A 12,996-nucleotide genomic window follows, 5' to 3' on the forward strand; every position below is an offset into this window, starting at 1 on the left:
TTAATCTTATCCCCCCTGAGGCACAACCTTTACATGATGAAGCTGCTCACCCTGATCCCATCTTTTTACTCTTAGCAGCTAGCAAAGCCGTTGCTGCTGTTTAAAAAATTCATTTGGCCATTGCAAAGCAACTAGACCTTACTGATGCCTCTCCAAAATTGTGAAAACTTCACCTTCACTATTAACAACGGTACATTTTTTCGAAAATCTATACCATTGGTAATTATGAATAATATTTTAAGAGGTGATAATTCAGTAGAGGCTCTACAAGAAGTACTTCTGAGCAATTTCCTAGGAGGGACAGGGACAAAGAGACAGCGTGTAGTAGTGTGTGCACTGTGTCCTTGGATCCAGAGATTCTGCAGGTACAAAGGCAGCCTCCCTCCATTGCTTCATCATCTCATCAACTCCCCAAATACCCTCTTTAACTTCTCATCTCCTACCCTATCTACTTATGCTAAACCTCTTCACCACTCCACTAATTAGTTACTACTAGCCTTGCGACATAAGCAAGACCAAGATTTGGGAGGGCAATTAGCCAATAGAATTATCTTAGCCTAGCTTCTCTTGTACTGATGTTCTTGCACATACCTGTACTTTGGTACCACTAGCTGGTAGTACAATTCACAGATAGTGTTACTGTCGTTGTCTATGCGCACGCGCTGCTTCTCGTCGGTGCCATGAGCAGCCGGAGGAGCAAATGGAGGGCGGCGGCGGCGGCGGCACTCGCCATGCTGCTGTGCGCGTGCTGCGCCGTCGCCGTGGACGAGCAGGTCGCCGCGCTTCTCGCGTGGAAGGCGACGCTGCGTGACGGCGTGCTGGCCGACTGGAAGGCCGGTGACGCGTCGCCGTGCCGGTGGACCGGCGTGGCGTGCAATGCGGACGGCGGCGTGACCGAGCTGAGCCTGCAGTCCGTGGACCTGCACGGCGGCGTCCCGGCAAACCTGGGCGCCGCCGTGTTTGGCACTCTGAGCCGGCTCGTCCTCACCGGCACGAACCTTACAGGGCCTATCCCGCCAGAGCTCGGCTCGCTGCCGGCGCTGGCGCACCTCGACCTCAGCAGCAATGCGCTCACGGGGTCCGTACCGGCCGGGCTGTGCCGGAACGGGAGCAAGCTCGAAACGCTGTACCTCAACTCCAACCGCCTCGAGGGCGCCCTGCCAGACGCCATCGGCAACCTCGCGTCTCTCCGGGAGCTCATCTTCTATGATAACCAGATAGCCGGCAAGATCCCGGCATCCATCGGCCGGATGTCCAGCCTCGAGGTGATCCGAGGCGGCGGCAACAAGAACCTCCACGGCACGCTCCCCGCGGAGATCGGCGACTGCTCCAGGCTCACCATGGTCGGCCTCGCCGAGACCAGCATCACGGGCCCGCTCCCAGGAAGCCTCGGCAAGCTCAAGAACCTCACCACGCTGGCCATCTACACGGCGCTTCTCTCGGGCCCGATCCCGCCAGAGCTCGGCCGCTGCAGCAGCCTGGAGAGCATCTACCTGTACGAGAACTCCCTGTCCGGGTCCATCCCATCGCAGCTCGGCGCGCTCCCCAAGCTCAAGAATCTTCTCCTCTGGCAGAACCAGCTCGTGGGCATCATCCCTCCGGAACTCGGCTCGTGCCCCGGGCTCGCCGTGATCGACCTCTCGCTCAACGGGCTGACAGGCCACATCCCGGCCTCGCTCGGGAACCTCTCCTCACTCCAGGAGCTCCAGCTGAGCGTCAACAAGCTCTCCGGCGCCGTGCCGCCGGAGCTCGCCAAGTGCAGCAACCTCACCGACCTCGAGCTCGACAACAACCAGCTCACGGGCGCCATCCCCGCCGAGCTCGGGAACCTCCCGTCTCTTCGCATGCTCTACCTCTGGGCCAACGCTCTCACGGGATCCATCCCCTCGGAGCTCGGCCGGTGCGCCAACCTCGAGGCGCTCGACTTGTCAACCAACGCGCTCACGGGCGCCATCCCGGCGTCGCTCTTCCGGCTCCCGCGGCTCTCCAAGCTTCTGCTCATCAACAACGGGCTGTCCGGACAGCTTCCCCCCGAGATCGGCAACTGCACGTCGCTCGACCGGTTCCGGGCCAGCGGCAACCATATCGCCGGCGCGATCCCTGCCGAGATCGGCATGCTTACGAGCCTCAGCTTCCTCGACCTCGCGTCCAACCGGCTCTCGGGCGCCCTTCCTTCGGAGATATCCGGGTGCCGGAACCTCACGTTCCTCGACCTCCACGACAACGCCATCTCCGGGGCGCTTCCGGAGGGGCTCTTGAGGGACTTGCTCTCGCTCCAGTACCTCGATCTCTCCTACAACGTGATAACCGGCGCGCTCCCTTCGGACATCGGCAAGCTCACGTCGCTGACCAAGCTCGTTCTTAGCGGTAACCGGCTTTCCGGCCCGATGCCGCCGGAGATCGGGTCGTGCTCCCGGCTCCAGCTCCTCGACGTCGGTGGCAACGCGCTGTCGGGTCACATACCAGGGAGCATCGGGAACATCCCGGGGCTCGAGATCGCTGTTAACCTCAGCTGCAACAGCTTCTCGGGCACGGTGCCGGCAGAATTCGCCGGGCTTATGAAGCTCGGGGTGCTGGATGTGTCCCACAACCAGCTCTCTGGCGACCTCCAGCCGCTGTCGGCGCTCCAGAACCTCGTGGCGCTCAACGTGTCATACAACGGCTTCTCGGGCCGGCTGCCGGAGATGCCCTTCTTCGCCAGGCTGCCGACCAGCGACGTCGAGGGCAACCCATCGCTGTGCCTCTCTTCCTCCCGGTGCTCGGGCGGCGACAGGGAGCTCGAGGCGCGCCACGCCGCTCGCGTCGCCATGGCCGTGCTGCTGTCCGCGCTCGTAATCCTCCTGGCGGCCGCGGCGCTCGTCCTGTTCGGCTGGCGGAAGAACAGCCGGGGCGCGGCCGGGGCGCGCGCAGGGGATGGCGACGAGATGTCGCCGCCGTGGGAGGTGACGCTGTACCAGAAGAAGCTGGACATCGGGGTCGCCGACGTGGCCCGCAGCCTGACACCCGCGAACGTCATCGGCCGGGGCTGGTCGGGCGAGGTCTACAAGGCAAACATTCCTTCGACCGGCGTCACCATCGCCGTGAAGAAGTTCCATTTGTCGTGCGACGGCGAGCAAGCGGCGTCCGTGGCGGAGGCGTTCGCGTGCGAGGTGAGCGTGCTCCCGCGGGTGCGCCACCGCAACGTGGTCCGGCTCCTCGGGTGGGCGTCCAACCGCCGGGCAAGGCTCCTCTTCTACCACTACCTCCCCAACGGCACCCTCGGCGAGCTTCTGCACGCCGCGAATGGCGCCGCCGTGGTGGAGTGGGAGGTGCGGCTCGCCATCGCCGTGGGCGTGGCCGAGGGCCTGGCCTACCTCCACCACGACTGCGTGCCGGGGATCATCCACCGCGACGTCAAGCCCGACAACATCCTCCTCGGCGACCGCTACGAGGCCTGCATCGCCGACTTCGGCCTCGCCCGCCCCGCCGACGACCTTGCCGCCAACTCCTCCCCTCCCCCCTTCGCCGGTTCCTACGGCTACATCGCTCCCGGTAATTAATTAAATCATTCCCCCAAATTCCTAGTTCAAATTCAAAATCAAGAGTGCTGTCCTTGTTAGCTCCTGAGATTCCCTTAATCTTAATCATGATTGATTGGGGATTTGGTGCAGAGTACGGATGCATGTCGAAGATCACGACGAAGAGCGACGTGTACAGCTTCGGGGTGGTGCTGCTGGAGACGATCACGGGGCGGCGGGCGCTGGACCCGGCGTACGGCGAGGGGCAGAGCGTGGTGCAGTGGGTGCGCGGCCACCTCTGCCGGAAGCGCGACCCGGCGGAGATCGTCGACGCCAGGCTGCGGGGCCGGCCGGACACGCAGGTCCAGGAGATGCTGCAGGCGCTCGGCATCGCGCTGCTCTGCGCCAGCCCGCGCCCCGAGGACCGGCCCACCATGAAGGACGCGGCGGCGCTGCTGCGTGGCATCCGGCACGACGACGGCGGCGGCGCCGATGCCCGGAAAGGAGGAACCGGGGCCGGAAGTGGAGCAGAGGCGGAGAAGCGGGCTGATCCAAGGAAGCCCATCTCGCCGACCAAGCTGATGGCTCTCGGTAGACCGGCCCAAGCCCAAGCCCTGGACCGACCACGAGCAAGTTCCGGCTCACTGGGCCTACTCAACAACCAGGAGTAAAGTTTGAAGTCATGGGCCCTACTAGAAGCGTTATGTAGTATAGTCATCATGTAGAGCATGAACCCTGTTGGGATGAGTTTAGCAGGAAGGGGGTGCGTCGTTTCGCCAGGCACGTACACCCTGTTTGGGTACAAAATGGTGTTTTGCTTCAGGGGTTTGGTAGTGAGATCATATTCATAGGATGCCATCTCTAGATGGTCCAGCATAGTCATGACAGGTTAATACCTTTTGTACCATGAATGTGGTATAATGCAATGGAACTTAGTGTAAAGTATCCAGTTAGAAATATTTGTATGTGAGATCAGTGAAGATGTTTGTCAAAGGGAGCACATGCCTCCTGTTATTCCCCTTGTCTCATTTCCTCTTTGTTTATCATGTCTGTGGTCCAGGTTTGATTTGTTTCTACATTAGCCAGCCAGATGCTCTTTCATAAGTTGTCGATCAGTTTTGTATAAATGGGACCTGCAGTTTTGGATTGAATCATCAAATTATTTGGGCCCTTTTAGGTAGCAACATGGGATATTCACATGAAAGCAATAAGACAATGATCAAACCATTTTCGAAAAGTATGGCCGCATGGCTTTATAAGTCGACTAGATTGCAGTTTCAAATCACTTTATGCCGGTTTAGAAGTTTCTTTTGTATAATTAGGCAAGATTTCTTTTTTGCATGAAAAAAGGGCAAGATTATCCGTACTTAATAGAAAAAACTAAGCATCAGATATACTCTCTCTTGGAGTTATTTTACAATGTGCTTCTGTTTTCTAGAATACAAGATTACAAGGTACTTCCTCCGTTCCATAATTCTTGTCTCAAATTTGCCAAAAAATGGATGTATCTATTCCTAAAAAGTGTCTATATACATGTAATATTTCGACGAGAATTATGGAACGGAGGGAGTAGATGGTTGTGTTTGATTTGCCACTGCAAACTTCTCCAGTTCTGGATCCTCCGTCTGAATTTCCATTGTTCCTAATGCCCCTTTGCTCCAAATCCACATGACTCAAATGCTTCGGTAGTTTCACGTTACCACATTGGCCATTTCCCGTTTCATACATGTTTCCATGGCAGAAATTTAGGATGCGTTTGGTTCTGTTTTGTTTTTGGAGAAAGTGTGTTTGGTTGGGACAACTGCTTTTGCTTTTGTGATTATCCGAAAATTGTTTCCACGGCAGGAATTCAGCAAGCATTTCAGCAAACATTTTTGGCCTCGTTTTATAAGTAGGTTGGACAAAAAATATAAATTATGTTAGCAAGGCGCCCATTTGCGATGCTTAGTCCACCTGGGTTGGGTTTAGTAGGCTGAAGCAGCCCAGCAGGTTGGGTCGGCCCAAGTAGCTTGAACCCCCGTGAAATTATGAATGGGCCCATGATAGCGAAGCTCACGAAAACGGAAAACGCCGGCCTCATCTTTGGGCCCAAGAAAGGACTTCGTCGTCTACCGTACTCGCAGTCGTCTCCTTCCGGGAACAAAATCCCACCGACCTTAGATTGCCTCCTCCCCTTCCCTTCCGTCCCCAGCTCCGACCAAGCCTTCCACCAAACCCGGACCGCGATGAACGCGTCGCAGTTCATGGACAAGCAGATCCTCGGCCTCGCGGCGGCGGGCGCCGCGTCGTCGCCTCCCTCCACCGGCGGCGGCGGCGGCGGAGGTGAGCTGCTCGATCTGATGGGCCCCAACCCGCAGGAGGACGTGGTGGAGAGCCACGACTTCCACGCGCGCCGCGGCGCCAACGGCACTGGCGCGGACGAGGTCATGGTGCCCAGTTATGACTTCCAGCCCATCCGCACCGCCGCTGCCCCTGCCCCTGCCCCTGCCCCAGCGCCCACTGCGTCGGCCTCCGCGGCGAACGCCTGGGGGTCGCTCGACTCCAATGCCGCGTCCCCCAACCTGAAGGTAATACTACTTAGCAACGTCCCCGCCCACGGTGCTGCTGATAGATCTCTTCATCGCGCCCTTTGACCCGCGAATCGAACAAACATATTTCTATTAAGCTTGTTTAGGTTGCGCATGATTCATAGCCATGGGAGTTTAGCTCTAGTAAAATGGTAATTATAGTTAGTGCTGTGCTATTCTAGTGTGGAACTCCGCCAGTAATTGGAAGTGACATGATTGCTCTTGATACTACTCCATTCAGATTATGAACTACAGAACTAGTTATTGTGGTTATGGTGCTTGTAAAAGCTGATGCCTATTCTGTTTATAGATTAATATACTATTGCACATCCCTATGGGCTATGGACCTCACGCTGTTTCCTTATGATCAGTGAAATTTATGTGACGAGTTGCCAGTTGCTATTTGACAGTTATAACATTACTATCGACATAGCCCTTAGCCCATGAGAGCATGTACAATGCAAGATGCCTAGATAGGTGTTTAGAAAAATTAACCGGTTTTTGTTAAGCACTGCTGCTTAGTTAGACTAAGCAGATGCCTAACTTGGCACCTCCTCTATACAAATAAGCACTGGTGCTTAAGAAAGTGCTTGGTTTATTTTTGTAAGCACCTGTCTAAGCACCTTGCATGGCATGGCTTTCAGTGGTTAGTTTCAGTATTACTCCTCAGAGTCTTGTATGCCTTATAGTGTCTGAACTCTGAAGCACGCACAGGAATGCCATGTTATGTAACTTGGTTAGGCGACAAAACATATCCGTGTCCCCCGCCAAAAAAAGACAGAAAGTAAAACCATATAGGATTCTTGCTATATAGACCACAAATCTGAACTCCTTACCATGATTCTGATGAACTGCATTTTTGGTAACTCTTGCCGAAAACCATGCAGGTTGGGTTCGATAAGTTTGATTATGGGTTAGAAAGATAGTTTAGCAGCACATTGTATTTGTGTTGAACGATTGTAATATCTTTAGTTAGTGTACCCAACTTGTATGTTTCCTGATAGTAGTATGGTACACAATTTAATGGCAACTGATTAAGTATTAAGAAAGGCACTCAGGGACCTTATATGCCTATTAATCATGTGCTATTACTAATCAATCCAACTTGTTTTTGTTCTTTACGTCTTGGGATGCATGGTTGTATCAATTCATATCACTTCACAGTTATTTTCTTTCCGTATGATGCATGTACTTAATATGTTTAATTTCATTCACATGCAAAGAGTGCTGGTATGACGGAGCCTCGTGTGCTAAAGAAAGTTAGTCATGAAGAAGAAAGGAGCAACTTCAATGCAGTCACTATAGCAGATATTGATCGCACAATGAAGAAATATGCTGATAACTTGCTAAATGCACTGGAAGGTGTCAGCTCAAGACTTTCACAGCTGGAGGGAAGAACACATCATCTCGAGGATTCTGTTGGCGAGTTGAAATTAACAATTGGTAACAGCAATGGCAGCACTGATGGAAAACTGAGACAATTTGAGAACACACTGCGAGAGGTAAGCATTCACCCAACTCCTCTCCCGTGAGTACCTTCCCTCCTCCCACTCTTCTCCCCGTTTTATCTTTTATTGAGTAGAGAAGGGACCAGGAACCTTATCAGAGTTAACTTATTTCCTGGTAATTTCTTTTTACTCTTTTTTGTGTATGCAGATAGGAAATACTCATATATTGATTATACATTGCATCATGTCACAGCGCATTTCATTATAAGTGGTTCATAATCATATGTCCGAGCTAGGTCATATCGTCATTGATAATTGCAGTTTTTCTGTCTATTTAAGGATCATGTCATAATCTGCCTATACATATGTTAAAAATCAAATTTAGCTCACCTGAGTCCCATCCTTATTTGTAAGTACCTTTTATATACTACTTGCAGGTTCAAGCAGGTGTGCAGATTTTGCGCGACAAGCAGGAAATTGTGGAGACCCAGATCCAACTAAGTAAGCTTCAAGTGTTCAAAGAAGAGAATGTTCAATCAGAAAATGCCAGTGCTGGCCAGGCAGGCTCACGGCAGCAGCCTACTCCGCCCCAGCCAACTGTTCAACCACAACTTCAAGCCCCTCCCCCTGCCCAACCATTGGCCCTGCCTGCTCCAAATGCACCACCTCCGCGAATTCTTCACAACCAACCTCCACCACAATTCCCAGGTCATTTACCACATCCTCAAATCCAATCAGTCCCACCTGCACCATCTGTGCCAACCATACCGCAGGAATCCTACTATCCCCCATCCGCACAGCCAATGGAGGCTGCGCACCAGCAATATCAAGCACCTCCTGCCTTGCAGCCACAGGCACCTCCAGCAGCACCACAGCATTATCAACCGTCACCTCAATATGCTCCATATTCTCAACCTCCTCCACCTGGAAGTGTTAACCCCCAAACTGCAGCGCCCCAGCATCCAGAAGAAGCAGCATCTTATGGGCCTCCTGCTCAGACCTACCCACCAAATGTGCGCCCACCGTCTCCTTACATGCCACCACCCAGGGGACCTGCTCCTCCTTTCTATGGGACAAACCCTGGCATGTATGAGCCTCCAGCTGTCAGGCCTAATGCCGGGCCGCTGCCGTCTTACAATGCTGGATACAAACAACAGGGAGGAGGCGGTTTCCCCGAGCCATATGGTTACAGTGGGTCCCCATCTCACCATGGTGCCGGGATGAACTCACCCTCGCCCTTCACCCCCACAGGCGCATCCTCTGCTGGAAGTGGCAACTATGGAAAGCTCCCTACAGCCAAGATACTGCCCCAAGCAGCGCCAGTGAGCTCCACTCCGAGTGCCTCCTCCGGCAACAGAGTGGCGGTCGATGACGTGGTCGACAAGGTCTCCACGATGGGATTCTCCAAGGAGCAAGTTAGGGCGACGGTGCGCAGGCTGACCGAGAATGGCCAGAACGTTGACCTGAATGTGGTGCTGGACAAGCTGATGAACGACACTGACGTGCAGCCTAGCCAGAGAGGTTGGTTTGGGCGGTAAAGCCCACCTTCTAGCTAGGGCTGTGGGTCGCTCCTGCAGCAGCATATGTGTATATCGGTCGCCCAACAGCTATGGAACTATTTTGTGTTTTCATATGGTACCGTGAAATTTCTTATTCTTCAAATTTCACTGCATCTAAGGAACTGAGCAGAGTGCAGGAAGCACGATCTGTTTGATTTGCCTGGAGAGTGGAGGCTCTGCGGCTCAACGTCCATTCACCTGTTGTCGCATGTTGTTACCCATGATCTGAGTGGTAAAAGTTCTTGTGTTACACTTGACGCTGATTGCCATGCTCTTTTCATCTGTCAGAAATCAAGATACTTTTGTGTTTATCAAACTTGTTTGATCATTCCATTCGGATGATATATGTTTCTTCCAATTGCACAGGGGCGGACCAATGCCCAGGGCAACCTGGGCTATAGGCCTAGGCTTGGAACCATATATCTATGTATATCTATAGAATATAATCAGAAATCATTTTAAACTTGGCACATGATAGACAGTTTAGCCTTAGACATGGATGCGCAGCCCTGGGCTCAAGGCAAACCTTGGTCCGCCAGTGCAATTGCAGATGCTGCATGTGGCATAAGTTGTTGCTTGTGATACGGAAAAAGAAATAAGGTTGTTGCTGGCGGTACAAAATCTACACGGTTGTTGGTGTTTTCCTTTGACAACGTTTAACATGTACTGCTTCCTTTCCAATTTTCATAAAGATTGACACGGTTTTGAACTAGTGGGAATACATTGTTGCTACTGTTATACACTGTACTCTTGTACGAAATGTTTCTTTGGGAATGTATTCTTCTTTTTTCTTTGAGAACTTGGAATGTATTCTTCTAGGGAAACAAAAATGTCTTACGGTTAGCGTGCAAATCTTATCCTTCTCACAAAGGCAAACCCATGTTAGGAACATGAAGGGAGTACGAATCGGACTGGGCCGGTGGGCTACCCGGCCTTGCTTCTGCGCACGTCCGCCTTAAAAGGAAGCATAAAAAAACAGAAGAAAAAGGACGAGGACAAGCGAAAACTGACTCTAGAGATAAGGTGCCGCATCTGTTCGCCGGCGATCGATCCCGACACCCCACACCAGCCCGCCAGCCCCCCGGCTGCAGGTAACTCCAATTTCCCCTTTGCTCTCGCAACTGATTGACCGGGTGTGGGTTCCTCCCCTTGGCAACTCATCCGTTTGCTGCCATATCTTGTTTACGAATCTCTAATTTCTGCGTTAATTGACGGTTGATTATTTATATATGTGATGAAGGAGCGACCAATCGGTGAGCATGCCGTTGATCTGGACACCGCCCTCAGCTACTTGCCGGGAACGTGTTCCAGAGGAGGGCGAAGAATACAACATGTATGTTAATGCGACCATCCTGTCATGTTTAGGTCAAATTTTTCATGCATTTTCTCTTCAGTGTAACCATAGGGCTGTTGTAACATGAAATTATACCTCGAACGCCAACCCCTTGTCAGTCCCAAGGTAATGAGAAACGAAAACATGGATTCAAAAGATTAGAACAGGTTTTTTCGAGCAATGCTGAATTTTTGGTAGGACTGTAGGACCGGCATGTTGCAGGGTTGTTAAAAATACTCCTTTTCACAAAGGTTGACGTATTTGGTTTCGTCAAGACAAGAGTTTGACCAATAAAAACTTTATTAACATGTAATCTATATGATAGAAAACAACAATTGTCAGCAAGAACTTTTAAAGACGAAACTATTGATATAAATTCATGTCTTAAAACACACATATTAATAAAGTAATTCTTGGTCAAAGCTTGTCTGAAAAGGAGGAAGTAGTACCTTTGTAGTGGATCATATTTATAGCATTATGTTTTTTCTGTATGTTGTAAGTTTAGATTCTTTTTCAGTGAGTATAAATCTTGATCTTAAATTTTGAATGAACAATGAAACAATTTCTAACGCAACATTAATTTTGTGCAATATGAGATCATGCATATAGAAACTTGTTAATATAAATTGTATGAGGACATTAGGAAATATTCACATAAGCTGTAAATATAGCACATGAAAAGGTGCTTCCAAATGACTCTTCATGTGGTTAACACAACCGATGAAAACATGAGGTTCCATATAGCAATAACTGCAATGCTATACGTGATGCATGTAGAACAAAAGAAGTATTCCATCATGTCTTTTCATGCCCTGTGGCTTTAAATTTAACTTCACTGTCGTAAATTTTCTCCTTAACCCATTATTTGAAGAATGACATGGGTTAGTATGAATCAGATTACAAGTAAATTTTAGAACAATATAGATTTTGTATCCTGTATCACACTGGTTGATTTGTCAGCCATAAGGTTATCTTCAAATGAATCCCCTGCATATTTTTAACAAATATAAAAGAAATAAAATTTACACTAGATATTTACTAATTGCACCGTATAACAACAAGTTGGTCCAGTATTGTAATGGTTTATTTAGAAAACACTTCTGATCATGATGTCCTCTTATTTGAAGAAATAACTTCATCAGCATGTGCACTATAGAATCACAATGTTTTCATATGTCCCTGTGATAATATGTTCCTTCACGGCTTCACGTGTGCTATCAACAGGAGATGAGATTTTGTCTTAATTCTTTTCTATGCAGTGATGACTTTGCTGGATTGGAGTCATGGGATGATCCCACTCCTGCTGACCCAACCTATTATACTTACATGTCTTTCATATTTCACAGCCTACTGAGCTAGAATTGTTGGAAGCGAAAGAGCGAAACCTAGTTGCTGGATTCTCTTTAACATATGTGCATTGCAACTTTTTGGTGAAAGGCTTAGATGGCACCCCTACTTTGTTCTTCGCCGAGATGTATCCTTGTTGCACACGTGAAGAGGATGTTATTCTCTGCACTCCTTTGAAAGAAAATGACTCTGGTAACTACATATGTTATCTTCAATGATTTTTTTATATTTTTTATTGTTAATCTCACCTACTAATATACATATTCTCAATCAACCATGCAAGGTCATTGTTTTGGATGCAATTATCGAGAAAAGACGCATCCAACAAGTGTTGGCTGCCCTGGTGGACATGAGGATGTGATTTTTCCTTATGGGGAGCTGGATAGTGATCATGATACTTTCTGACAAGTTCTGTTGAGGAGTACTTTTCTAGCAATAGGTGTTGTGCCAAGCAGACATCGGAGTATTCAAATCTTTAATGCTCCCTCCTATCCATATTACTTGTCGCAGTTTTTTTTCTAGATATATGTTTATCTAGACGCGTTTCATTGTGTAGGTTACATGTGTATATAGATAAAACTGCAACAAGTGATATGGATCGGAGGAAGTATTATATAATTAGAAGCTTGCGACCTTTTTATTTGGATAATTTGTTATAATATTGTAACTGAACGAGTGGAGCGATGATGTATAATTAGAAGGGTTAATTTGATATATGCTGTTGCAATTTTGCTGAATTTGAAAAATGCCATTGCAATTCCCATCCTTAGTGGCATCTTTTGACCCGTTGTAGTGGTGTTTTTCGAAGAAATCTGCAGATTTGCAGTGGCGTTTTTCAAAAGATAAGAATTGTATTGGCCTTTTTTTTTGAATTTGTCAAAAAAATTGAGGGAGAATGCATGAGCTCTGCCATTCATTAAAGAAGGACAAAAGTACCTAACCTTGGTTAGTAGGGTCCAGGTTAGTAAGAACTCTTGATTTGCAGAATTTATACTGCGCCCTAGGCTTGTATACCTCGGGCCTTCTCCCTTCCCATTCCCATGTGTAGAGGACGCCTGCACCTGCTCTTCTCCCCTCCTGAATGCCGCTGCCTACGCTTCGGGTCCCTACCTGCCTGCTCCGAGCAGCAACGGTAATTGGGGCTGGTGCGGGGGCTACTGGGGAACCCGATGGTGGACGTGGTGGACGCGCCTCCCTGCCGACTTCGGCCCACCGGACGGTCATGACATCTTCAACGCGCTCGGG

General features: G+C 49.9%; 3 protein-coding genes across 3 annotated transcripts; all 3 read left to right on the forward strand.

Moving 5' to 3' along the window:
* The first annotated feature begins 209 nt into the window (after positions 1-209).
* Positions 210-4,522, forward strand: LOC100823763 (LRR receptor-like serine/threonine-protein kinase). The gene is made up of 2 exons (XM_003568793.4): positions 210-3,531; positions 3,651-4,522. Exons 1-2 carry the CDS (start codon positions 681-683, stop codon positions 4,166-4,168), a joined length of 3,369 nt encoding a protein of 1,122 aa, XP_003568841.3. The 5' UTR covers positions 210-680; the 3' UTR covers positions 4,169-4,522.
* Positions 4,523-5,621: 1,099 nt separating this feature from the next.
* On the forward strand, positions 5,622-9,402 carry LOC100824075 (zyxin). Its single transcript, XM_003568794.4, has 3 exons — positions 5,622-6,064; positions 7,288-7,566; positions 7,950-9,402. The coding sequence occupies exons 1-3, from the start codon at positions 5,723-5,725 to the stop codon at positions 9,048-9,050; spliced, it is 1,722 nt and encodes a 573-aa protein (XP_003568842.1). The 5' UTR covers positions 5,622-5,722; the 3' UTR covers positions 9,051-9,402.
* Positions 9,403-9,566: 164 nt separating this feature from the next.
* On the forward strand, positions 9,567-12,488 carry LOC106866063. The gene is made up of 5 exons (XM_014898592.2): positions 9,567-9,591; positions 10,095-10,162; positions 10,312-10,404; positions 11,751-11,943; positions 12,035-12,488. The coding sequence occupies exons 1-5, from the start codon at positions 9,567-9,569 to the stop codon at positions 12,154-12,156; spliced, it is 501 nt and encodes a 166-aa protein (XP_014754078.1). The 3' UTR covers positions 12,157-12,488.
* Positions 12,489-12,996: the final 508 nt, after the last annotated feature.

Source organism: Brachypodium distachyon, chromosome 2 (genome assembly GCF_000005505.3).
Source record: "Brachypodium distachyon strain Bd21 chromosome 2, Brachypodium_distachyon_v3.0, whole genome shotgun sequence".
Taxonomy (NCBI): Eukaryota; Viridiplantae; Streptophyta; class Magnoliopsida; order Poales; family Poaceae; genus Brachypodium; species Brachypodium distachyon.

Bases quoted from the DNA above. Each gene is read 5' to 3' on its own strand.
- LOC100823763 (XM_003568793.4), top strand. From the start codon at position 681: ATGAGCAGCCGGAGGAGCAAATGGAGGGCGGCGGCGGCGGCGGCACTC. The intron at 3,532-3,650 runs GTAATTAATTAA...GATTTGGTGCAG, and splicing joins CTACGGCTACATCGCTCCCG to AGTACGGATGCATGTCGAAG.
- LOC106866063 (XM_014898592.2), top strand. From the start codon at position 9,567: ATGGATGCGCAGCCCTGGGCTCAAG. The intron at 9,592-10,094 runs GCAAACCTTGGT...TCTAGAGATAAG, and splicing joins TGCGCAGCCCTGGGCTCAAG to GTGCCGCATCTGTTCGCCGG. The intron at 10,405-11,750 runs GTATGTTAATGC...CATATTTCACAG, and splicing joins GAGGGCGAAGAATACAACAT to CCTACTGAGCTAGAATTGTT.
- LOC100824075 (XM_003568794.4), top strand. From the start codon at position 5,723: ATGAACGCGTCGCAGTTCATGGACAAGCAGATCCTCGGCCTCGCGGCG. The intron at 6,065-7,287 runs GTAATACTACTT...TCACATGCAAAG, and splicing joins CCGCGTCCCCCAACCTGAAG to AGTGCTGGTATGACGGAGCC. The intron at 7,567-7,949 runs GTAAGCATTCAC...TACTACTTGCAG, and splicing joins TTGAGAACACACTGCGAGAG to GTTCAAGCAGGTGTGCAGAT.